The sequence below is a fragment of the Cydia amplana genome, chromosome 9 (assembly GCF_948474715.1).
Source record: "Cydia amplana chromosome 9, ilCydAmpl1.1, whole genome shotgun sequence".
NCBI lineage: Eukaryota > Metazoa > Arthropoda > Insecta > Lepidoptera > Tortricidae > Cydia > Cydia amplana.
The window spans coordinates 11,865,521-11,892,565 of NC_086077.1; the positions used below are offsets into that span (position 1 = coordinate 11,865,521).

At 41.1% G+C, this 27,045-nt stretch overlaps 2 protein-coding genes across 2 annotated transcripts; both read right to left on the bottom strand.

Annotated features, from left to right (window-relative positions):
- Window positions 1-1,742, bottom strand: LOC134651113 (lipase 3-like). The gene has a single exon (XM_063506119.1). It carries the CDS (start codon window positions 1,523-1,525, stop codon window positions 32-34), a length of 1,494 nt encoding a protein of 497 aa, XP_063362189.1. The 5' UTR covers window positions 1,526-1,742; the 3' UTR covers window positions 1-31.
- An 11,226-nt stretch (window positions 1,743-12,968) lies between these two features.
- Window positions 12,969-26,126, bottom strand: LOC134651114 (spermatogenesis-associated protein 20). Its single transcript, XM_063506120.1, has 6 exons — window positions 25,860-26,126; window positions 22,569-24,203; window positions 21,979-22,187; window positions 20,930-21,150; window positions 14,299-14,434; window positions 12,969-13,099 (listed from the first exon to the last, which is right to left on the bottom strand). Exons 1-6 carry the CDS (start codon window positions 26,006-26,008, stop codon window positions 12,969-12,971), a joined length of 2,481 nt encoding a protein of 826 aa, XP_063362190.1. The 5' UTR covers window positions 26,009-26,126.
- Between the last annotated feature and the right edge of the window lie 919 nt (window positions 26,127-27,045).

Consider the following 27,045-nt stretch of genomic DNA (forward strand, 5'->3'; position numbering starts at 1 on the left):
CTTGAAGCACAGTTTTAGAAACATCGGTATTTCATATCCCTACAGTTTTTATAGAGAAATAAAAGTCATAACTTGAAGATACGGCATTGAGCTTTTCAATAATCTTGTTGTTCAATAGCGTAGGAGCATCGATAGCCCATAAATAATCTAAGTGATTGAATTCTTCATTTGGCACCAAGTACGAGTCGGTCGTCGCCGGTAATCTCTCCTTCAACATATTTACCGCTGCTTCACTTGACAATAAATCATTTTTCGACCAAAACAATGTTATGGGTAAAGTAACTTTCTTAAGATCGTATTCGGGAGGCGTTTCTCGCCCGTACATAATTTTATTATGACTGGCTCCGTAGTCAAACTGTTGGAACCTCTCCGAGGTGACCAGCTGGGCAAAGTGTACCGTTGTCTTCCACGAAGTCCCAGTGCCGAGGTGTGACAGAAATACTGGTAGGAGCTCCTTGTTGAACTGCTTTTCATCATAACCACATATGGAGAAGATAATGTTTCTACAGTACGCCGCATCAAAGCTGTCCGCTTTACAAGAAGTCGATATCCTGCCTAGCGCCGAGTGCTTAGGAATGAACTCGTGGGACCCGTATAGCATCTCCATGTAAGCGACGTTGCTGGCTAGAGGTGCGAATGATTTCAAAGAAGACTTCATGTCGTTCATGAACACTACAGGCGCTAAAGCGAAACCAGCGGTCAGAATCTTGTTATAATCAGGACGTAAAGTTAGCATTGCAAAGAGAATCGTTGTCCCCATCGAATGTCCTATGTATGTAATTTTAGTGCCTTCACCTTTCATTTTAATTATATAGTCAATAATTGCGGGAACATCGTATAAAGCGACGTCGTGCCAAGAAAAGTTCCAGTAGGATTTGGAGTCGGTTTTCAACCAGGCATGCTCCCTGGAGTACTTGTTGCCTCTTATATTAGGCATCCAAACGTCATATCCAGCATCAGCAAGCATGTAAGCTAAGCCTTTTTCGGGGCCGTTGAGGATCCAATCTGCAGAACTGGCGAATAATCCATGATGTAAAATAACAGTCTTCGAGGGAACGTTGTCTCCCTTCTTCGAACGAGGTATTCTGTGTATGCTAAGTAGATACCCTTGAGATATCACAGTGTGAGTTTCGCAATTGTATCCATGGCGAGCGACAGTGGCAGGAACCGACAGTACGATGTCAGGGTTTTTTAAACGCGCTGTACTATCTTCGCTTGGCAGGTAGGACCAGGAATCTGCCACTTTTCTTCCGCTCTCCTTCACGCTTTCAACGTAGTTATTGATGTCAGTGCTGATCTTATTCTGCTGTTCTTCCATGTAGTTGTTAACGGCATCCTTCATTTTTGTCGCTTCCTCTATACTAGAGTTGAAAGCTCTCTCCATTTTTTGTCTCTGCTCTTCAAAGAATTTCGTGGCCTTCTCGGATTGACCGGAGAAGAAGTTTGAAATGGAATCGCTAAAACTCGGGGCTGGCATGACTATTGTCGCGTAGGCGATTACACTTAATATGAGCGAGGTCCGCATGTTGCTGAGTTTTTAGCTCGTACTGAGCCAGGGACAGAGCGCTTGCCGTAATATCGAGTTCCTTCTGACCCGGAGCTGGGGTCAAGACGTAATGAGATATCAGTTATTGTGTCTGCAATAATCACTCACATTTTTTAGTTACGCACGTACTTTATCTTTAAATAAACAAAAGTTGTTGGTCTTTAAAGTTCCAGCTACAGATATAAAAATCCGGTTCATAAGCGGATGAAGGTTATTATCTTAGCTTATCAAAACAAAATATCCCTCTATGTAGAACAATTACTATAGACTGTACCTACTAAAACTATAATTTTGAACGCGTACTGTATAGATTTAAGATCTCTATTTGGATAGTTATCCAGAGTTTTCAAAGTGTGCTCCGCTGAGAGTCCTCTGATGGTAGTCTTTTAAAGTAAACGACTCGGGGGCTCCGTAGAAAAACGTTCAAACGTCGTCTATCACCAAAGTTTGTGAACCAGTGCCGTAGAGAAATCTGGGAATAAATTAACTGTGACGTCAAATACTACGATCACATACTAACTTTATAGTTCTAAATAATTTTACAGTACATAATGCATGGTGCTACTTTACCGCCCTAGTGCGGTAATTGGCACAATAAAAATTTTAAGGGCCATATGTACTGTAAAACGTTGTACAATACACGTGCGAAGAGGTAATTCGCAACTCGTATCGATTTAAAACACTCCCTTTGGTCGTGTTTCAATTTATCCACACTCGTTGCGAATTTCTTACCTTTCGCATTGTATTGAAGTGGAAGCGTGCTGGGCCCATAACCTATAATTGAAATACGTTCATGTTAACCGAATTCGAAATGACTATGTACTTAAGGTCATTGTACCGTGAAATTACTAATAAAATTTCATTAATTACAATTTATAATGACAAATAAAGTGCCCTGAAGTTATTGGCCAACCCTATGTTTCACAATAGGTCGAAGCACGTTGACATACGTTACCACTTTAGTAGGGATATAATTGCTAAAGGTGTGGTAGAAGCAAAATACTTAGCAACAGCTGAGATGCCGGCTGACTTATTAACTAAGAGTCTAGGGTTTGTCAAGCACTTTAGATTTATTGAGAAGTTAGTACTTGTGCCTAAGCAGTAGGTATGTTAAGTTCTTTTTAAAAGCTGTTTTTTTAATGCTGATGATGCTGATGGCTATGCTTAGGTATAGTGGGGGTGTAGTTTTTGATATCCAGCAGCGCCATCTATAATGTTTGTTTAAATAGATATGGAACTGTGATGTTCCAAATATGTTTTTGATATGCATTGCTGTCATGTCATTCTGTCACACAATAAATAGTCTTCGGTTAACATGAACGTATTTCAATTATAGGTACATACCGAAATCTGCTTATTTACCTACTATTAACGTGTCATATAGAGAGTAAGTCGTTTTGGGGCGTTTTCTAAAATAAATATCGAAAACCTGATTCTTTCAAATCTGGACATTCTTGGGCTCATTCTACTCATAATCGACAGCACTCTCCATCCTTCCATTAAAAAAAGATGTCCCAAAATGTCCAAGCCATTACGTCACGTTTTATTATGAGAAAAAATTTCACTTGTATGGACGTGACGTAGTGGAATGTACAATTTTCATACAAATTTTTGGGACAGGATTTTATCATCAGGATTGAATATGCTAGTGATTCTGAGTTGAAAGAACTCAAAAACACCAGGATCTGTGAGAATCGGGTTTCCAATATTTATTTTAGAAAACGCCCTTTGACTGGTTGATATTAATATTTATTAATGCATAGGTATTAGGTATTCCCAATTGCGCCGCGCCTCCAGGGATAATGTACTTAATGAGTACCTAATGACATACCTATTTCAAGTAATTGCTAGCGATTTTGTAAACATGTTTATCAACGGTGTCGTTTAACGTGTGGGTGTTAACCTCTAATTAAACGTTTACACATGTTATAAGGAGAAAATACACGAGTTATTATATAGAAGGTCAATAACTGAATAGGCTGACCCCCACAACGGATTATTATGACTAGATTATTATTGCATAACTGAAATAAATACTTGTACTACGACATCTCAGGGTTAAATTAATCGTTTAAGTACTTAATAACGAGATCATACAGAAATCAAAGCTGTTAGTAAGTACTTAATAATTTGTACAGTACATATGGGGCTACTTTTCCGCACTAGTGCGTAAAATAGCACTTTTCGTGCGATGTCGAAACTTTAAAGTGCCATATGTACTGTAAAACGTTGTTCGATACACGTGCGAATAGGTAATTCGAAACGAGTGGCGATAAATTAAAACACGACCGAAGGGAGTGTTTTAAATCGACACGAGTCCTCTTTTATTCCTCTTTTTTTTTGATTTCCTCTTTTTCGCACTTGTATCGAATAACTAGTTGTCAATAATTTTTGATACAAGATTGTATCGCTGACTTTCAGGTACTTTTCTTTCATCGGGCAATAATACTCATCAAGACAATTTTATTATACTTAGGTAAGTATTATAACAAACCCAAATACAATTAGGTAACACATAATGAAAAATGAATCGGGACTTAAACGTGTACACTTACTTTTATTATTTGGCTTGACGTTTCGAACGTGACTTTACGTCCGTGGTCACTGGTAGAGTCATACGTAAGCCAATCCAACACTAATTGGCATCACATAAAGTTTGAATTGAGCAGTCTATTTAAAAAGAACCGTTTAATTTTTAAGGTTAAAGTTTTCCGTTTAGTAGATTGTCTTGATTATAGGCCTCTTGTAAAAGGCCCAGTCCCGACAAACGAGACAGTGCAACGCGACGTTCAGTCTCCAGAGACCGTCCCAAAAATATGCTTGCACGGCAAGTCCCGTCACATAGCAGATACATGTGAGATAAGACGACAGAGCTCCTATAAATTATTGATAGGGGGCTCTGTGAGTCTGCACTGTGCGTAAGTTACCTACTTAATGTGATCCAAGTTTTTATCAAAAAATACCTACTAAACTACTTACGTTCCTTAGAGAAGGTATTTTTACATATGCAAACTGAATGGTGTATAATAAGTGTTCCGGACGTTTGTATTTTAGTTTTTATTTTATTTTGGGTAGTTCAATTCCATAACTTTGACGATAAACAGGAAATCCCACCTCACCCCGTAGTCCCTCGTATTTGGGGTGAGTTGGGTTTTCATACAAAGGTGATTTTGGAAGATTGTTGGATCGATTTTTTTAATGAGTATTAAAAAAATCCATCCATCCATTTTAAATTAGAATACATTATGTAGCAGTAGCCTTAAAATTCCATCTCACCCCCCTTTCATCTCTTCTCTCCCCATTCATAACCCAACTCTCCCCGCGAACCCTACTCACCCCATTTTACGGTACCTGTGCCGATATTATTGCAAAGTTTGTCATTTAAAATACACTATCTTATAAACAGATGACATGAACAAATTAATGGTAACTTTCGTGATAACATTGAGATAAGCCCCAGGCCCAGACAGACTGTAAATATGTACATATTCTCATTATAACGCAAACGCGGGTGTGTGATTTTGGGAAAACCAGTGTGATTTCGAGAACTCTAGATCCATGACAAATAATATCTAGGGCGCCCTTATCTTAGGTAGTATTATATGATCTGTGTCTTAGGTCACGTACAAAGTTGATAATCCTGAATAGGTACTGGCAAAGGAATTTATTTGGGTAGGTAATTTAATGACTATTAAGCGATATTCAAGTAGAGATGGGCTGAGGCTGAAATTACAAATTTTAGATTAGATTTTTTATCGAGCGATCTTGTGCCTCAGTAATCGCGTAACGAAGCCATAGATACCGAATTATAGGTAATTCGGTATCTATGGCTTCGTTACGCGAATTCTGATCTAGCAATAGGTTGCTAGATCAGAATATGGTTCACTTAGAAAAATGTATCGGTTTTGGCCCAAAACTTTTGGCTCACATCACCCTAATTCTGAGTCGTGAATGTTTTGGAGGTACCTAAACGAAGTAGGTAAGTCCTGATCCATTTAACTAAATATATCACAATATCCTAACATACTAGTGTTTAACAAGCCTCGCCTAGTGTGGAATGACGTATATCCATGTGCAATTTTCTCCAAGGAATTATAGGTAGGTTACCTACTCGTAAATTCGACGGAGCGACCAACTTGCCTATAATCTATCAAGCTATTATAATAACTTCAGTCTTAGTGGTTTTCCTAAAGAGTACCTAAATTGTGTAGATACAATTACTGAGTACGAGTAAATAGGTTAGACCCCTGCCCTAAGACCCTAAGACGAACATTTAATACATCATTTTAGAGAAACGTTATCAGCAGTAAGCTACCCACTGCAAATTTTTTGATAAAGCATCGACCCAATTACTAAAACTGAAGTGGTATTCAATTTAGGAACTCAGCCGACTTTCAAAAAGAATATTTAAGTGATAATCATCTCAAAGAGGGCTTTACATATTTATGAAAAAGTGTAAGCCGAACTTTACAATTTTATTTACCTTCATAAAGTATCATTAAAGACACAATAGTTATTTGTACAACAAGAGATCAAAGTTTGATATTTCTTCGAGTGCTTATTTTGAGTCCCGTGCAAGCGAAAGATTCTATAATAGATTCACGAGCGTAGCGAGTGAATCTAATTTAGAATCTTGAGCGTAGTAAGGGACTCAAAAGCGCACGAGATGTAAATAACTTTGATCTCGTGTAGTTCACAAAACTTTTCACCTCAGCAGTGAGAACATATTAGAGAACCCGAAAAATGTAATCCTTCTTCATCACTTACCTCTATTCACTCATGTTTTCTTAAGATATACCAAGAATAAAATTTTCACCTCAGCATCTCGAACAAGGGTACTTTGCTACTTAAAAACAGTGAGCAAAATCGAATTTTGCTCACTGAGTGAGCAAAATCGCATTTTGCTCATTTTGTCTCACTCAGTGAGCAAAATGCGATTTTGCTCACTGTTTTTAAGTAGCAAAGTACCCTTGTTCGAGCTGCTGAGGTGAAAAACAAATTTTATTTGTTAATTAGTCTTGTAGGTATATTTAAAAGTTAGTTCTGTGTACATCCTGAAGGTTTTATCGTAAATTTTCTTACTTATATTTTTTTAATAAGTTGCAGCGAGGTGTTAAAAATTACAATGACACACTCTTGACAATAAAGTCGCGTCAAGATAATTTTAACCTTTTCGACGCCGCGTCAAACACAAAAGCTGTCTCTCAGACGCCACGTCACCGAAGTGTCAAAACTGAAATGGAACTTTATGCTTATGCACCTAGGTCTATGTTGCGCACAGACCACAGTCTGTGACCGATTAATACGTCTTTGGCGTTGGACCTGCGGTGCGTATATATCGGTCATTGGCGTCCAAAAGGTTAAACACCTGGGCTATAACCGCGAAAAAAGAAGTTCATCAATTGCGGGCATTTTTCTCTGTCACTCTAATTACGTCTTAATGAGAGCAAAAGAGAAAGATCCCAGCAATTTGCGAATCTCGATTTTCGCGGTACCCCCTCTGGCCCGCTTAGCAACTTCAGCTGCTAGCTAATTTAGGCACCTATATTAATTTCGCAGAAACCATGGGTCGCTTGTTTAACCTTTTCCACGCCATGTCAAACACAAAAGCTGTCACTCAGACGTCACATCATTGAAGTGTCAAAACTGAAGCTGAACTTTATGTATATGCACGTAGGCTGATGTTGCTCTGTGGTCTGTGACCGATTAATCGGTCTTTGGCGTTGAACCTACGGTGCGGATATATCGGTCATTGGCGTCCAAAAGGTTAAATAACAAGCAGGATGTGTAATAAATGTGTTGTTGTTTACGCCGGCGGCCCCGCGTTGTTCAATTCTAGTAACTCTACGTTAGATAGTTAACTAGGTACCTACCTGTTTATGTTTACCCGATATACAAATACATCCGATTATTATCGAACACATTAGCTACAAGCCACAATGCGTGGGTTATCATCTCGTGATTTCACAATCTTATATTTTGTTAGCAACTCCCTCAAATTATCGGAATTAAGTATTAACGCACAACAAAAGGGCCGAACCCTATTTTGCGTAGAATTCCTTAAAGTTTGGATTGATTTGAATGGAATGTTTAGATCAGTATTGGGATCGGTTATTTAGGTACCTACATAAGTAATATATTTTAAAACTACCTATCTAACAAAGTGTAGGTAACTCTAATATACATGGAAACTTTACCCTACATAGAAAATAATCAAACGAATGGATCAGTTCTTTTCAAAAAATTTATTGTAATCACAAAATAACACGCACATAATTTAGGTCAAACGAATTATTTCAATAAATAAATTATACTTTTATGGTCATTGAATGACGCAAATTCACAAATATAAATTTTGTAATATAAAAATATGTTTTTAACTTAACACTAAACTACCTAAGGTTGGTATTCCACCTGTCCAATTTCTTGGTCCCATGTGCATTGCGTCTCACTCTCTCACTAAGCAAAATGAAATGTGAGACGCGAATACACATTGGACAAAGAAATTGGACAGGTGGAATACCAGTGCACTTTCAAACTTGTAATGCTTTTCGTATTTATTTGCTGGACTACTGCCAAAACAAATTAATAGGTAGATGTAGGTACAAAGTCACGAACACAGAACAAGTTAGAATGGCGATGCGAGCAGGGTACGTGTCGCCGCCGGTTTTGAGCAAACGCTCGCATGCTACTCGCCCGCGCTGACTGAAAAACGAAGTAAAGATGCCTTTTGCGCCACAATAACCTTCAGATTAAGAAGCCAGACATCAAATCTGTCTAAAGGAGGCCTATCCATTCACCACGCACACAAATTTTTACTACCGTTGCGCGAGTGTTAGTAAATGTGGAGGAACGAGCGGCGACACCGGTTCCGATACTAACTGCGCGCGATAGCCATTCTAACCTCTTTAATATGTTCTGTGGTCATGAATTAGTAGGTACAGTCAGCAGCAGAAGTTGCTAAGCGGGGGAGGTGTTCAAAATGATCTTGACGCGACTTTATTGTTAAGAGAATAAGAGCGTGTAAAGGTCATTTTGAATACCTCGGCCGCTTAACAACTTCTGCTGCTGACTGTACATTACGATACAAGTGCGAAAGGTAGGAAATTTGCAACGAGTGGCGATTAACTGAAGTTTTAAATCGACACGAGTTGCGAATTACCTTTTCGCACGTGTATTGTACTACGTTTTACAGTACATATGGCTCTTGAAATTTTCGACATAGGCACGTATTGTCTAGACGTGTGCGCCGCGCCGGCGCGCCGCCGCCGCCGGGTTTTTTTGCCACGCCGCCGCCGCCGATAAATGATCGGCGTGAAATCGGCGTGACCTTGAGTGTTGTTAATTAGCTATTCCAAGTTGGTATTTGGATTACAAGATGGATTTTTTTGTATTATATATGTTACAGTTGTCAAATATACATCAATTATTAACTAATTGAAACAGAATAGCCAGTTGCACAAACTATTTGACAGTTGACACACCAATTAAAGTAACTGAGTAATCCTAAATATTCACCGTCAAGAAAGATAAGGAAGCGATAATATGAAGTAGGATTTTTTCATGTTATTGTGAATTGACATTGCCTCACATACGAAGGCAGAATGCTTCGTCATGAAAAGACTTACAGTTAACTAGACAACTAAAACACAGGGCTCAAGTAGTTGAGTCCAGCATAAATCTGAGAACATTGATGTGTGAAAATTCTCGAGACCCTGACTTTCCTAAAAAAATCATGTACCAAAAATGTCGAAGTACAAAAGTTCGTGTAACAAACTGTGCTACTATTGTCGCCTGCCTGACGGGAATAACAACAAGAAATACGTCGAAATGGCGGCTCTTCTAAAGAAAATTGAAGATGAAAGTTCTAGAGAGGTCTTAAGATCAACCAATCCAAAACCAAAGTAATGGTAGTAAACAGGCACACAAACATACTCCCAGTTACCGATGCACTCAGCGATTATACGAAAAAGCGAGCTAGTTTGCATATCTTGAGTTGATGCACTGGAGTGCCGGTGGTTGCACCGCCGAGATACGCCACAGAGCTGGCATGGCTATCAGTGCTAAGGCTAACCTCGACAAGATCTGGAAGAACAGAGGTATTCGACGGGCAACTAAAGTGAAACGTGGAGCCTCAAAAAGGGTGAAGTGGCAAAGGTTGGCGCTTTTGAGATGTGGTGTTAACGACTGCTGCTTATACCTTGGACAGGTAGAAGAACAAACCTATCCATTCTCAGAGAGCTCAATATCGCCACTTAGCTCTTCACAACATGACATGGGTGAGCCTATAGATTCTTCAGACATATTATCCAATGCATGATGTGGAGAAAGCACATGAATTTAGGCCGAATGAATGTTTGCTAGTGCTAGAGTTGGAGCATGTGTGAGATGGCCTAACGCTATGAAGAGGTTGGCTTGCGGCAGTCTGCACCGTGCAGTCCATACGGCTTATGAGTGACATCACAAAATGAAGACAAATTACATGGGGTCGCGATCCTCAGCAATGAGAAAACGAGAAAGAAGATACGTCTCAATAAGCCTGGCGCTTGTACGACTAGAAAACCCTTAGAAGGAAGCCATAGCAGTCCACTTTGTCTAGCAAATTTCAAGGATATTTGGACGTATCCTCAATAAGCCTGGCGCTTGTACGACTAGAAAACCCTTAGAAGGAAGCCATAGCAGTCCACTTTGTCTAGCAAATTTTAAGGATATTTGGAGTTTTATTTTATTAAAGTACGTCATTTTTAATAGGATAAGCCATGGAAATCGTGAGAAAATGGAGAGTTACCGATCGGATCCAGTTACTAGGGATAGCAAGCTATTATACCTATCCTATATTCATTTACAAACCCTATTTTACTCACAGCCTATTCAAAACTATACGTAGTTCACTGACCAGCAACCTAGATTGATCAAATTTTCAAGAAAAACCACTAATTAATGATTTTTCTTAAGAAACCTGAAAGTCAAGGTCACGCCGTTTTCACGCCGAAAACACGCCGCCGCCGCCGATTTTTTGGCAAACGCCGCCGTCGATAATTTTTTAATCGGCGCACACGTCTAGTATTGTCCTAGTTACTGCACTAGGGCGTAGCACCATATGTTCTGTAAAATACATTTTCAAGTGATTAAAATTTTGACGTTACGTTTTCTTCGACTTTTTACATCTATTTATTATTTCCTTGTCTATGCTAGTACTACTATATTGGTAATACTAAGTATATATTATAGGTACATAAATACTACATATTAACCCCGTTACAAACTAGGGCTTGAAATTTTCGCTTACCTTTAATTTCAAGCGCACAAATTGATATCACAATAGACGAAGACTAATATTTCATATTAGATTTATTTCAATCATAAAATTGTAAGCATGTTATTCATTATTACTATTATTAGTGTCGTTAATTACCAAATAACCACTACACTACTAACAACTTTATATGTCTGTCTGTCTGTCTGTCTGTCTTATTAGTACCTTAAATACATCTTTTGATTGACTAAGATGCGATACTGCCTTCAAGAACTTGTTTTTTTATCGAATAAGTACTTAGATATGTATTTTAAACAGATTTTGACACAAAGAGCTAGAACGCTATACATATTCGAATTAACCATTAATCGAATACGATTAATATTATATAACACAATTATATTCGAGGCATGAAAATAGAATCATCAATAAGAAAAACAAAGAAAATCGCATAACGAACATAACACGTAAATCATATTTTATATGTATATAAAAATGGGTTATTATTTTTTGTTATCACTTTATAATATATCATATTGCATCCATAATATATCATATGTTTTTCTTTCAATTTTAGGATGGACTCAATGCCGTTCGATTTTGAACAGTCCGTTAAAATCATAAAGTATTTTTTTACAATTGATTCAATTTAGGTAGATCTTTTTCGTGGAAGTTACCTTGTTGATTGGCCTTAAAAATATCAATATAAATATTACTTCCTAGTATTTCTACCTTCATAACAATTTCAACATTATTAGCATTAAGCCCCGTCTCCATATCGCGCGGCAAACCATCGAACATTGGCTCGCGCGGCAGCCGCGCGCAATGGATACCGGGCGCATCGAGTTGGCTCGCGCGGCAGCCCGGTATCCATTGCGCGCGGCTGCCGCGCGAGCCAATGTTCGATGGTTTGCCGCGCGATATGGAGACGGGGCTTTACAATTACGATATCTTTAATTAAGACATTCAAGTTCAAGACATTTCAAGTTTTTTCAAAAGCTACAATATCATCAGGTTTTATTGTCAATTTACATGTGCCTCTAAAAAACATGTGATTCAGATGCAACAAAATCACTTAAATTATGTTTTATTGATTACAGTATTGGGATATTGGAGTCACCCGCGGGCCGTACGGCGCCCTACGCCTGATATCCCTTAGCACAAGATTCAATTTTGTTTCCTTTATGCAGGACAGAAATGGTATGACTTTAAACTTAACCCTTTGACGCCAAAGACACCCACAGACGCGCACGATTACGGCTTCATTCATTCCAATAAGGTTTACGATGGCGTTGGTTAACGACTGCTTGTAGCCGTCGTGAGCCGAGCGCGTCCGAACAATCGAGTGGCATTCTACCGGGCCTGGTCAACTATTAGGTAGTTTAACGTTCGTGTTTGGCGATATGTTAAATTGTATAGTTTGATAGCGGTTTTTCAAGTGACAACTTCTTTAGCGGCGCTGTGCACTTTTTGTGATGGGGAAAAATGTTAAACTCGCGACAGGTAAGATTCGTAAGACGTAAGACGGAAACGTGACCTGATCGAAAAACTGTTACAATGTCATTGACTTTTTCTTTATTGATTTAAATGCCATCTAGTGAGTTTCCCTCTAACTGGTACTAATCTAACTCGAGTACTAACAGTGATGTGCTTAGGAGTTTCAAGTAATGCAACAAAATAACGCTAGATGGCGTTAACCTTAATTATACATAGTGCTGCAGAGATTTTGCACTAGTTATTAAGTTTTCACTTCTGCCGGCACTCCCGGAGTGCAACCCGTTGTTTTTTTAATAGCCTACTTTGGTGTCCCTCTGCTGGGCAAAGACCAAAAGAATTATAAGATAAAAATAATAAAACTAAGAATTTCTTCCAGGGAGATTCAAAACTTGGCAAAAGATTCCGGAATCATGATCGTAACAAGAATTTCCAGCGTGGAATCTTAAGCTGTTGGTACAATGGTGTCAAAATTCGATTTTGATTCCGCTACGCAAGACAGAAACGGCAAGTAATATGAGTGAGGCGGTTAAGATCGGTTTTCCTAGGATAGCGGTGCCGTCATATAGCGGCCGTCTCCATACTAAATAATATGGCTAAATATGGATGTCGTAGTATTTGTATGGAGACGGACGCTATATGACGGCACCGCTTTCGGAGGAAACCAAAGCTTTAGTTAGTGGCTGGCTGCTCATCCAACAGCGTCTCGAGCTGTTTGACATCGGTGACGGGCAGCGAGCAGGCGTAGCGGCGGCACACGTAGGCCGTCGGCGTGTCGCCCACTGGTCTGATGCGGGACAGCACTGAAACATAAAACCCACATTTTTAGGGTTCCGTACCCAAAGGGTAAAAACGGGACCCTATTACTAAGACTCCGCTGTCCGTCCGTCCGTCCGTCCGTCCGTCCGTCCGTCTGTCACCAGGCTGTATCTCACGAACCGTGATAGCTAGACAGTTGAAATTTTCACAGATGATGTATTTCTGTTGCCGCTATAACAACAAATACTAAAAACAGAATAAAATAAAGATTTAAGTGGGGCTCCCATACAACAAACGTGATTTTTGACCGAAGTTAAGCAACGTCGGGCGGGGTCAGTACTTGGATGGGTGACCGTTTTTTTGCTTGTTTTGCTCTATTTTTTGTTGATGGTGCGGAACCCTCCGTGCGCGAGTCCGACTCGCACTTGGCCGGTTTTTATTCTACATACATATCCAATGGCTGGAAGCGAAGAGTGGTTTACAAGAGTAGTAGGAATTTGAACCTTATGTATAGTAGTTACATTTCATATTTAAGAGGCAGCGCTACACAGCGCCGCGGAATCCTGAATCGACCATAGGGTATTTGACAATTTTTTAAGAACGGTATCAGTCGATCAGGTTTGTTTTGAGGATCAAATGTCTGTATGGGACCCATTGTCTTAAAGCAATACAAAAGTCACAAATAATGGTCAGTCTCGCACCCGCACTTTACTGACGAAACGCTTCATAGAAAATGGCAATACATCGTGACGTCATTATGTAACTTTAGAAGCCGTTTCAATGTATGGAAAACAAGGAAATTGCGATTTTGTCGGTGAAATATTGCGTTTATGTATATAGTTGTTGTATTAGAAACCTCAATATCATTTTTGAAGACCTATCCATAGATACCCCACACGTATGGGTTTGATGAAAAAAAAAATTTTGAGTTTCAGTTCTAAGTATGGGGAACCCCAAAATTTATTGTTTTTTTTTCTATTTTTGTGTGAAAATCTTAATGCGGTTCACAGAATATGTTTCAACAGTATAGTTCTTATAGTTTCGGAGAAAAGTGGCTGTGACATACGGACGGACAGACAGACGGACAGACGGACAGACAGACAGACAGACAGACAGACATGACGAATCTATAAGGGTTCCGTTTTTTGCCATTTGGCTACGGAACCCTAAAAAAGAGCTCGCATGCGAAGTGAGGTAGTGAATATTCTGTGAGACACCGAGTGCAGCAGGAGCGGACACTCACGTATGTCGGACATACCGGCGGGCGAGTCTGCGGCGGGGTCGGCCACGGCGAGCACGCGGCCCGGCAGCAGCCGCGACCGCACCACGCGCACCAGCTCCAGCGTGCGCGGGTCCGAGCAGCCGCCCGCTATCAGCACCTGGAATCAAACACTTCTAATAGGCTACACGACTATTTTTAGGGTTCCGTAGCCAAATGGCAAAAAACGGAACCCTTATAGATTCGTCATGTCTGTCTGTCTGTCCGTGTATGTCACAGTCACTTTTCTCCGAAACTATAAGAACTATACTGTTGAAACTTGGTAAGTAGATGTATTCTGTGAACCGCATTAAGATTTTCACACAAAAATAGAAAAAAAAACAATAAATTTTTGGGGTTAGAACTGAAACTCAAATTTTTTTTTTTCATCAAACCTATACGTGTGGGGTATCTATGGATAGGTCTTCAAAAATGACATTGAGGTTTCTAATATCATTTTTTTCTAAACTGAATAGTTTGCGCGAGAGACACTTCCAAAGTGGTAAAATGTGTGTCCCCCCCCCCCCCCCCTGTAACTTCTAAAATAACAGAATGATAAAACTAAAAAAAATATATGATGTACATTACCGTGTAAACTTCCACCGAAAATTGGTTTGAACGAGATCTAGTAAGTAGTTTGTTTTTAATACGTCATAAATCGCCTAAATACGGAACCCTTCATGGGCGAGTCCGACTCGCACTTGGCCGCTTTTTTTTTAATGGTATCAATCGATCGGGTTTGTTTTTAGGATCAAATGTCTATATGGGACCCATTGCATTAAAGTAACACAAAAGTCAGAAATTGTAGTCAAAGTCCGACAGTCCCATTTCACTCGCGAAACGTCCTATACAAAACGGCCAGAGGCCGTGACGTCATCGCCCACGTTGTAGTATGGACAAAACAAGAAAATTGCGTTTTTGTCGGTGAAATATTGCGTTTATGTATATAGTTGCTATACAATATTTTTTTTGGTGAAATGTAAGGAATCGAATGGTACCCTTACTTTTATCGTTTTTGGAAGTTAAAAAAAACTTAAATTTTGAAACTTTCAGGTCCTGTATTTTTGTAATTTTTCAACATTTTATTTTAATATCCACATTATTGTGATAAATTGCTCGTTTGCTATCTATTTTACTAGATTTTGTTATAAAATTCAACATGTGTCAACATCCCTATTTTAGCGCTTTCTCAGTGAATAATCACTCATCATCATCTTCCTCGCGTTATCCCGGCATTTCTGCCGCGGCTCATGGGAGCCTGGGGTCCGCTTGGCAACTAATCCCAGTAATTGGCGTGAGCACTAGTTTTTACGAAAGCGACTGCCATCTGACCTTCCAACCCAGAGGGTAAACTAGGCCCGTATTGGGATTAGTCCGGTTTCCTCACGATGTTTTCCTTCACCGAAAAGCGACTGGTGGTGGTCAGTGAATAATCACTACATTGTATAAAACAAAGTCGCTTCCCGCTGTCTGTCTGTCCCTATTTATGTATTAGATACGGTGATACGGTTTTTTAAATAGATAGATTGATTCAAGAGGAAGGTTTCTGTATAATTTGTTAACCCGTGCAAAGCCGGAGCGGGTCGCTAGTGGAATATATAGCGCCAAGACGGCGCTGCGATCGTTTCGGTTAGTGGACAGGCTTGAATTTCAGGTTTTAAATTGAATACACCGATTTTTGGAAGTAAAGAACTCTTTAATCACGTTTGAAAATTCGTATCATATTTGTCGTAATAACGATAGATCAGTCTGTGCGCGTAGTCGCCCGGCCAAGTCCTTGTCGCCTCCTCCACACACTTAGTTGTAATAAATGTTACCACAAGGAGCATAGGGACTGCATATAAATATACCTGAGTTGGTGAATAATTGTAAAACATAAGTGAATCATCTCCGGTACAGCTGTAGGCGAGTTGGTCAGTCTATGCACGTACACCATAGTAATCGCCTGGCCGTGTCTTTATCGCCGCCTTTACAGCGCTCTTACAGTTATAATAGACCTTATTACAAGAAGTATAGGGACCACAAATGTACCTGTGTGGGTCCATCATTGTAAAACATGAGAGCTGACATCATCTCCGGCAGAGCAGTAGGCGAGTTGGTCAGTCTATGCGCGAACGCCGTAAGTAACCGCCTGGCCATGTCGCACTCTTTGTCGCCGCCTTCCGAAGCAGCGCCCTTACTGTTGTAGACCTTAGCCACTTACCATAGGAAAACCTTACAATCATAGAGACTATTTGAGTCATTGTAAAACATGAGAGCTGACATCATCTCCGGCAGAGCAGTAGGCGAGTTGGTCAGTCTATGCGCGAATGCCGTAATTAACCGCCTGGCCATGTCACGCTCCTTGTTGCCACCTTCCGAAGCAGCGCCCTTACTGTTGTACATTAGCCACTTAAACACACCTTACAATCATAGAGACTAATATACCTACCTGAGTGGGTGAATCATTGTAAAACATGAGAGCTGACATCATCTCCGGCAGAGCTGTAGGCGAGTTGGTCAGTCTATGCGCGAACGCCATAAGTAATCGCCTGGCCATGTCGCGCTCTTTGTCGCCGCCTTCCGAAGCAGCGCCCTTACTGTTGTAGACCTTAGCCATTTACAATAGGAAAACCTTACAATCATAGCGACTAATGTACCTACCTGAGTGGGTGAATCATTGTAAAACATGAGAGCTGACATCATCTCCGGCAGAGCAGTAGGTGAGTTGGTCAGTCTATGCGCGAACGCCGTAAGTAACCGCCTGGCCATGTCGCGCTCTTTGTCGCCGCCTTCGAAGCGGTGCTCTTACTGTTGTAGACCTTAGCCACTTACCATAGGAAAACCTTACAATCATAGAGACTATTACCTGAGTGGGTGAGTCATTGTAAAACATGAGAGCTGACATCATCTCCGGCAGAGCTGTAGGCGAGTTGGTCAGTTTATGCGCGAACGCCGTAAGTAACCGCCTGGCCATGTAGCGCTCTTTGTCGCCGCCTTCCGAAGCAGCGCCCTTACTGTTGTAGACCTTAGCCATTTACAATAGGAAAACCTTACAATCATAGCGACTAATGTACCTACCTGAGTGGGTGAATCATTGTAAAACATGAGAGCTGACATCATCTCCGGCAGAGCAGTAGGTGAGTTGGTCAGTCTATGCGCGAACGCCGTAAGTAACCGCCTGGCCATGTCGCGCTCTTTGTCGCCGCCTTCGAAGCGGTGCTCTTACTGTTGTAGACCTTAGCCACTTACCATAGGAAAACCTTACAATCATAGAGACTATTACCTGAGTGGGTGAGTCATTGTAAAACATGAGAGCTGACATCATCTCCGGCAGAGCTGTAGGCGAGTTGGTCAGTCTATGCGCGAACGCCGTAAGTAACCGCCTGGCCATGTAGCGCTCTTTGTCGCCGCCTTCCGAAGCAGTGCCCTTACTGTTGTAGACCTTAGCCACTTAAACACGCCTTACAATCATAGAGACTAATGTACCTGAGTGGGCGAATCATTGTAAAACATGAGAGCTGACATCATCTCCGGCAGGGCTGTAGGCGAGTTGGTCAGTCTATGCGCGAACGCCGTAAGTAACCGCCTGGCCATGTCGCGCTCTTTGTCGCCGCCTTCCGAAGCAGCGCTCTTACTGTTGTAGACCTTAGCCACTTACCATAGGAAAACCTTACAATCATTGAGACTAATGTACCTGAGTGGGTGAATCATTTTAAAACATGAGAGCTGACATCATCTCCGGCAGGGCTGTAGGCAAGTTGGTCAGTCTATGCGCGAACGCCGTAAGTAACCGCCTGGCCATGTCGCGCTCTTTGTCGCCGCCTTCCGAAGCAGCGCTCTTACTATTGTAGACCTTAGCCACTTACCATAGGAAAACCTTACAATCATAGCGACTAATGTACCTACCTGAGTGGGTGAATCATTGTAAAACATGAGAGCTGACATCATCTCCGGCAGGGCTGTAGGCGAGTTGGTCAGTCTATGCGCGAACGCCGTAAGTAACCGCCTGGCCATGTCGCGCTCTTTGTCGCCGCCTTCCGAAGCGGCGCTCTTACTGTTGTAGACCTTAGCCACTTACCATAGGAAAACCTTACAATCATTGAGACTAATGTACCTGAGTGGGTGAATCATTTTAAAACATGAGAGCTGACATCATCTCCGGCAGGGCTGTAGGCGAGTTGGTCAGTCTATGCGCGAACGCCGTAAGTAACCGCCTGGCCATGTCGCGCTCCTTGTCGCCGCCTTCCGAAGCAGCGCCCTTACTGTTGTAGACCTTAGCCATTTACAATAGGAAAACCTTACAATCATAGCGACTAATGTACCTACCTGAGTGGGTGAATCATTGTAAAACATGAGAGCTGACATCATCTCCGGCAGGGCTGTAGGCGAGTTGGTCAGCCTATGCGCGAACGCCGTAAGTAACCGCCTGGCCATGTCGCGCTCCTTGTCGCCGCCTTCCGAAGCAGCGCCCTTACTGTTGTAGACCTTAGCCATTTACAATAGGAAAACCTTACAATCATAGCGACTAATGTACCTACCTGAGTGGGTGAATCATTGTAAAACATGAGAGCTGACATCATCTCCGGCAGGGCTGTAGGCAAGTTGGTCAGTCTATGCGCGAACGCCGTAAGTAACCGCCTGGCCATGTCGCGCTCTTTGTCGCCGCCTTCCGAAGCAGCGCTCTTACTATTGTAGACCTTAGCCACTTACCATAGGAAAACCTTACAATCATAGCGACTAATGTACCTACCTGAGTGGGTGAATCATTGTAAAACATGAGAGCTGACATCATCTCCGGCAGGGCTGTAGGCGAGTTGGTCAGTCTATGCGCGAACGCCGTAAGTAACCGCCTGGCCATGTCGCGCTCCTTGTCGCCGCCTTCCGAAGCAGCGCCCTTACTGTTGTAGACCTTAGCCATTTACAATAGGAAAACCTTACAATCATAGCGACTAATGTACCTACCTGAGTGGGTGAATCATTGTAAAACATGAGAGCTGACATCATCTCCGGCAGAGCAGTAGGTGAGTTGGTCAGTCTATGCGCGAACGCCGTAAGTAACCGCCTGGCCATGTCGCGCTCTTTGTCGCCGCCTTCGAAGCGGTGCTCTTACTGTTGTAGACCTTAGCCACTTACCATAGGAAAACCTTACAATCATAGAGACTATTACCTGAGTGGGTGAGTCATTGTAAAACATGAGAGCTGACATCATCTCCGGCAGAGCTGTAGGCGAGTTGGTCAGTCTATGCGCGAACGCCGTAAGTAACCGCCTGGCCATGTAGCGCTCTTTGTCGCCGCCTTCCGAAGCAGTGCCCTTACTGTTGTAGACCTTAGCCACTTAAACACGCCTTACAATCATAGAGACTAATGTACCTGAGTGGGCGAATCATTGTAAAACATGAGAGCTGACATCATCTCCGGCAGGGCTGTAGGCGAGTTGGTCAGTCTATGCGCGAACGCCGTAAGTAACCGCCTGGCCATGTCGCGCTCTTTGTCGCCGCCTTCCGAAGCAGCGCTCTTACTGTTGTAGACCTTAGCCACTTACCATAGGAAAACCTTACAATCATTGAGACTAATGTACCTGAGTGGGTGAATCATTTTAAAACATGAGAGCTGACATCATCTCCGGCAGGGCTGTAGGCAAGTTGGTCAGTCTATGCGCGAACGCCGTAAGTAACCGCCTGGCCATGTCGCGCTCTTTGTCGCCGCCTTCCGAAGCAGCGCTCTTACTATTGTAGACCTTAGCCACTTACCATAGGAAAACCTTACAATCATAGCGACTAATGTACCTACCTGAGTGGGTGAATCATTGTAAAACATGAGAGCTGACATCATCTCCGGCAGGGCTGTAGGCGAGTTGGTCAGTCTATGCGCGAACGCCGTAAGTAACCGCCTGGCCATGTCGCGCTCTTTGTCGCCGCCTTCCGAAGCGGCGCTCTTACTGTTGTAGACCTTAGCCACTTACCATAGGAAAACCTTACAATCATTGAGACTAATGTACCTGAGTGGGTGAATCATTTTAAAACATGAGAGCTGACATCATCTCCGGCAGGGCTGTAGGCGAGTTGGTCAGTCTATGCGCGAACGCCGTAAGTAACCGCCTGGCCATGTCGCGCTCCTTGTCGCCGCCTTCCGAAGCAGCGCCCTTACTGTTGTAGACCTTAGCCATTTACAATAGGAAAACCTTACAATCATAGCGACTAATGTACCTACCTGAGTGGGTGAATCATTGTAAAACATGAGAGCTGACATCATCTCCGGCAGGGCTGTAGGCGAGTTGGTCAGCCTATGCGCGAACGCCGTAAGTAACCGCCTGGCCATGTCGCGCTCCTTGTCGCCGCCTTCCGAAGCAGCGCCCTTACTGTTGTAGACCTTAGCCATTTACAATAGGAAAACCTTACAATCATAGCGACTAATGTACCTACCTGAGTGGGTGAATCATTGTAAAACATGAGAGCTGACATCATCTCCGGCAGGGCTGTAGGCAAGTTGGTCAGTCTATGCGCGAACGCCGTAAGTAACCGCCTGGCCATGTCGCGCTCTTTGTCGCCGCCTTCCGAAGCAGCGCTCTTACTATTGTAGACCTTAGCCACTTACCATAGGAAAACCTTACAATCATAGCGACTAATGTACCTACCTGAGTGGGTGAATCATTGTAAAACATGAGAGCTGACATCATCTCCGGCAGGGCTGTAGGCGAGTTGGTCAGTCTATGCGCGAACGCCGTAAGTAACCGCCTGGCCATGTCGCGCTCCTTGTCGCCGCCTTCGGAAGCGGCGCTCTTGTCGGCGTAGGCGGCGAGGCGCTGCAGGTTGTGGCAGGAGACGCTGTTGCCGCAGGGCTCGGCGCCGTCGTGGTCTGGAAACCGTAAAATATACTATTTAAAAATCTATACCTTTATTTCTGTACCTTTGTACCTTTATTTCTGTAAATATTATGTAAACCTGTGTTGCGTGCAATAAAGTGATTGTTTCACCGGATGGTCTCATCGGAAGATCAGCGCTGGAAGTCGCCAGCAACATGCTGAGATGAGACCATTTCGTGGCACTTTATCCTTTTATTCTCTGTTATGTATTTTTTTATTTTGTGTTTGTGCTCACGAATAAAATTATTTATATTCTTTTCTTTTCTATTACTACTACTACTACTACTACTGTACATTTTTCACTTACGTAATAACACTAATAAGTAATAACATCCATCGAATGTTACTCGACATGTTTAAACAAGTTATTACGATTTTCTATTATCAACATGTGCACACAATGTCAAGCGATAACCGACATTAGTTACGTGAGTTACCTATTTGAATAAATATCCAATATCTTAAGCAAACTTTTTAACTAGTGAAATCATAAAAGGGACCTAAGAAATAACGTAGTCACTGGTTTTTACGCAAGCGACTGTCTTATATACAAACGTCCAATTTTCTCAACTAGGACAACTGATATTTCTTACACAAGTTCTAAGAAACTTATTGCTTTGAGTCCGAGTTCGATCCCACGAGTCCCTGTTCAGAAGTCGCACGTCTTACCGCTAGGTGCTCGTTATACTACCCTTATTCCGCTGCGTTTTTTAAGAATATGTACCTATAGGTTGGAGCGTAGCGTAGGTAGGAGCGGCTCGGGTGGCTATAAGTGTTATAACCAAACCTCACAATTTTCAAAAGAAAAAATAAAACCTCACCTTCTTTCAGTCTCAGCACAACACTATCATCTCCCTCCGAGGTACTAAAGTACCCGCCGTTCGCCTCATCCCAGAACAGCTCATCCTGTTTCTTCTGCAGCTCGCGCGCCCAGTTCAGCCAGCAGAGGTCCAGTGATGCTTCATACAGGTCCAGGAGACCTTTCACCAGAAACGCGTAGTCGTCTAAGAATCCTTCGATCGGTTTTTCTCTGAAAGTTCGAGCACCATATTTTTAATGACTGCCAGAAAACTACGACTATAGGGACTACACTTGAAGAGACAAATTAGTAAAACAATAAATAACATTGGGAACATTCTCTTCAGTTTTCACTTAAGTTACCTAGGTTTTGACTGGCAATGCACATACGTACTTATACGTATACGCATTGTTCTATTGTAAAAGTCGTGTAGGTCATTTTAGGTAGTGTTCGGATTTCTAGCAAGGCAGAGTTTCTAAAGAGACATATTGAGCTTAAAAGGCAACTGCAGTTTGGAAATAAACTAATCATCTAAAACATTAAAGTGGCTTTTCACCATTCAACAGTTTTCTACAACATTAGGAAAGAAAGTGGGTTTATATTTGTACTTACATCTGAGCAACTGATCCATCATTTGCCCTGTAGCAAGAATGAAGCAATTTCTTACTTTCCGGATCGTGTAAATACTTTTTAATGAAATTTGCAGTTTTAATAGCATCTTCAACGTATTCCTTTTCTCCTAAACCTTGTCCGGCCTGAGCTAAACCAGAGATCATCAGGCCATTCCATGAGCACAGCATTTTGCTGTCAAGATGTGGCCTCGGTCTCTCTTGACGGGCCTCATACAAGATCTCAGTACATTCCTTAATCACTTGATTAAACTGTTCCATAGACAATCCAAACTTTTTAGCAGTTTCTTCTTTACTGCCATAAACAATAAACATGTTCTTCCCTTTGAGCTCTCCATGGGGGTCACTGTCTGGTGAAATATTTCCATCTTCTTCGACCCCAAAGTAGTGACAGAAAATGTCCATGTAGGGTATATCATTGACAGTTTTCTCAATTAGGAGTGACTCTATTTCTATATATTCCCAAACACAAAATGCCCCTTCCTTCTTATGAGGAGCCCCATGAAATGGATATGAATCAGCATCCTCAGCACTATAAAAACCACCTTCTACATGCCTCAGATCTCTGTTCACGTATTTAATTATATCACGAACGACGTCAGCGTAAAATTCGTCTTTAGTCGCAAGATAAGCGTCGGTATAAGCGCATGCGAGTTGTGCCTGATCATACAACATCTTTTCGAAATGAGGCACATGCCAGTCATTGTCAACTGAGTATCGAGCAAATCCACTAGAGATGTGATCATGGATACCACCCTTGGCAATCTTAGTTAGGGTGTGCAAGCACATCTCTAAACATTGCTTTCCTACACGATTTGACTTGTCTCGAGCATAGAAGTGAAAGAGGAAGTTAAAAATTGAACAATTCGGAAATTTAGGAGCCATACCGAATCCACCAAAATGGGGTTCAAAGTTAGCAATGTATCTCTGCACACATTTGTTCCATGTCGCTTCCCCAGGTACGGATGGCGACAGTTCAGCATCACCCTTGGATAAGTTTTGAAGTGCATCCATTATAGCGATGCCTGCCTGTTTGAATTGCTCAGTATTTTCTTTCCACTTTTTAGCAAGTGACAAAAGAATAGTTTTAAAGCCAGGGCGACCATACTTGTTTTCAGGAGGGAAATATGTTCCTCCAGTGACTGGCAGCAAGTCAGGAGTGAGAAATACAGACATGGGCCATCCACCACTGCCAGTGGTAGCTGTTATAAACAGCATGTAAACTCTGTCTATATCTGGCCTTTCCTCACGATCCACCTTAATATTGATATAGTTTTCATTCATAATTTTGGCAACTTCTTCATTTTCAAAAGATTCTTTCTCCATCACATGGCACCAGTGGCAAGTGGAGTATCCTATAGACAGGAAGATGAGTTTGTTTTCTTTCTTGGCTTTATCGAATGCTTCCTGGGACCATGGGTACCATTGCACTGGGTTGTGAGCATGCTGAAGCAAATATGGAGACTTCTCGGACACAAGGGCATTGGTATGTTTTGGCACTTCAATAGGATTGGATTCAGCAGTTGGTGTGGCCATTTTTATTATGTTGTCACTGAAGCTTCTTGTGAGTTGAGGGGAAACAACTGGAAGCTGATTGTTTTGACCAAATGTAGAGATTCTGTAAGGAAAAATGTGTGAATTAGACTTTCATATGAAGACATAAAAATTTGATAATAATTTTAGAATTTTCGATTGGGAAGACTGTCAAAGGGCAAGTACTTTCTTATTAGTATACATACTTTAGACACAGAAAGGAAGAGCTTTGTTCCTTCTGCTCGACTAACCTTCTGTAAATGGGATGGACCTCCTAACTAGAGATGGGCCAAATATGGAGTGTGCTGAATACAAATATTCAGCCAAATCTTCAGTTCAGATCTTAACGAACCAAATATTTGGCTGAATTATTAGTTTCATCTGTATTATTCAAATAAACCATTTGAAACACTTCAATTCTTCAGCTTAAGATGAATCACTTCCTTGGCAAATCCCTACAAACAAACAGGTCAAATACAAAGGGACTCCAACAATTTTTCTACTTTCTCCAAACAATTAAAACATCGAATGGATTCAACATGTCACATCAATTATTTTAATGACAAAGCGAAAACATAACCTGATGGAACTTGTACTTGAAGAGTACTTGTTAAAGTTCTAGAGGAGCTTACATTTCAGTGTTGCAACAGACAAACATAATAAAAAAGATTTGCCGAAAATATTCAGCACTATAACCGAATAAGGGCTCATTTAGATGGGGTGAGAACTGGCATGCGAGTGAGTTTCATTACATTGCGTTGTTTGCTGAGTTGGCCGAATTGATGTAACCTCAATGGTCTGCAATGTAACTAAACGACTTCGCGTGCCATCTAAATGAGCCCTAATTCTGTGGTATAAGAACATTGAAAAACTTGCCGAATCTTCGGCCCATCTCTAGTACAAACGCTAGAGTTAGAAGTGACAAATAAGCTTGTAGATGGTCTTACCACTTAAAATATATTTTATTTACTATGAAATTGATACAAAATTAAAGCTTGTCATTGTTTTGACAATGACTGTGATAAGGAGCATAAATTATTACATATGCACTTTGCAGTTTGATAATATTAGTGATTTGATGTATTTGTTCTATATATCTGTACTCAAACATACTTGATCTAAAATCAGTACTTCTTATAAAACTGAGTTCCCCACCGCATGTTCTGTCTGTCTATATCTTCATTATAAACTCAAAAACTACTCAATGGATTTCCATTTCGTTTTAACCAATCAATAGAATGATTCTTGAGGAACATTCAGGGGTATAATTTGTTAAGTTTTCCCCGTACGAAGCCAGAGCAGATTGGTAGTGTATGTATAAATTAATAGATACATGTAATTACATTTAACATTAGTCCATAATGTGTTATGTTGTGCTCAGGATATCTCCAGTACCTAAATTCAAAAAGGTGTAAATGGATAATCCATTTAAAGTGAAAAATAATAAACATGATAGAGCACATTTTAATAGTCATCGATTCATAACAAAACAAAAGTTTAGCCCTCAAGGTTACACATACTTGCATAACGTTTATATGATGACATAAACCTGATTACATATTAATAATGCAAGTTTAGTGCCTTTCTCTTTCCTAACTAAGCATACACATAGTATCGCTATCATAAGATGTAAACATCAACAAGGTCAAAACTGTTGTCCTGCAGTCTATTTTTAGACTGCCGCGGAAAGCCAAATATTCATAAGTAACGCATATTTGTTTAAAATTATGCATTTACCTACCTTTTCGACAAATTTATATCGCGATGAGAGCACACCGGGTTCACAATATGCGGCTCCTTGGTTGTATTTTGATTCAAATTGATACTCTTCAATCTGTTGTCCCCTGTCGACAAACGTCGCAGCAACAACACTGTCCGTCCATTAGGCATAATAAAACAAAACAACGACGATTACGGCAAAAACAATAGAGATATCATCGAGTTCTGTTGCTTATATAATTTTGTTTTGATTCTGCACTGCGCCAATAATAAATACGCAAAACGCGATGAAAAATTGTTGACGTCTAACATTCAGTGTTGCTTGCTAAAATAAAATTAATGTGCCAAATCCATACCAAATCAGCCAAATCCATGCCATAGAGGATAGAGGTATAGTTGGTCAAACCAATTTGTCAGTAAATAAGAACAAAACAAACTATACTCATCCTTTTCTTTTGGGTGCTAGTAAGACAAAAAAAGTATAATTCTCCCTGTCTATGTTTGAAATGAGACAGTTCTGTGACAAATTTTATATTAATTATAGAGATTTTAATAGGGGAGTGGCCAGATGACCGAACGAGATGCACTTATAGAACTTTCAGTAGGAGTAGAGTCTGGCTAATGAAAGTTGAGCCTGAGATTTATTTAAAACTTTTTAAATGGCAACTTTTTTTCCTATCAAATAAGCTGTCAGTTTCAAGCTGTCATATAATTTCATAGTAATTTTATTGCCAGGTGCGGTTTTTATTGAAATTCCCGCGTTATCTCAGGCTCAACTTTCATTAGCCAGACTTTACCAGAGAACGCGCTATTATTGTTTGTCCTTGTCACCGTCTCACATGGTCTATGGTGGGATGGTGGGTAACAAATAACTCGACCAAATTACGTAAGATGTTTTGGTACGTTTATTAGGAAAACGTGTTTTTAATTTTGTCGCATTGCATAGCTCATCCATATAATAAATATCTGGGTAACCGAGCTACGCTCGGAAAACATATAAAAACTCGAAAATGCGCGTTTTCCCAGAGATAAGACCTAGCTAGATCGATTTTTCGCCCCCGAAAACCCCCATATAGCAAATTTCATCGAAATCGTTAGAGCCGTTTCCGAGATCCCCGAAATAATATATATATATATATAAACAAATAAATAAATAAACAAGAATTGCTCGTTTAAAGGTATTAGATTGATATACAGGGTGGATTTTC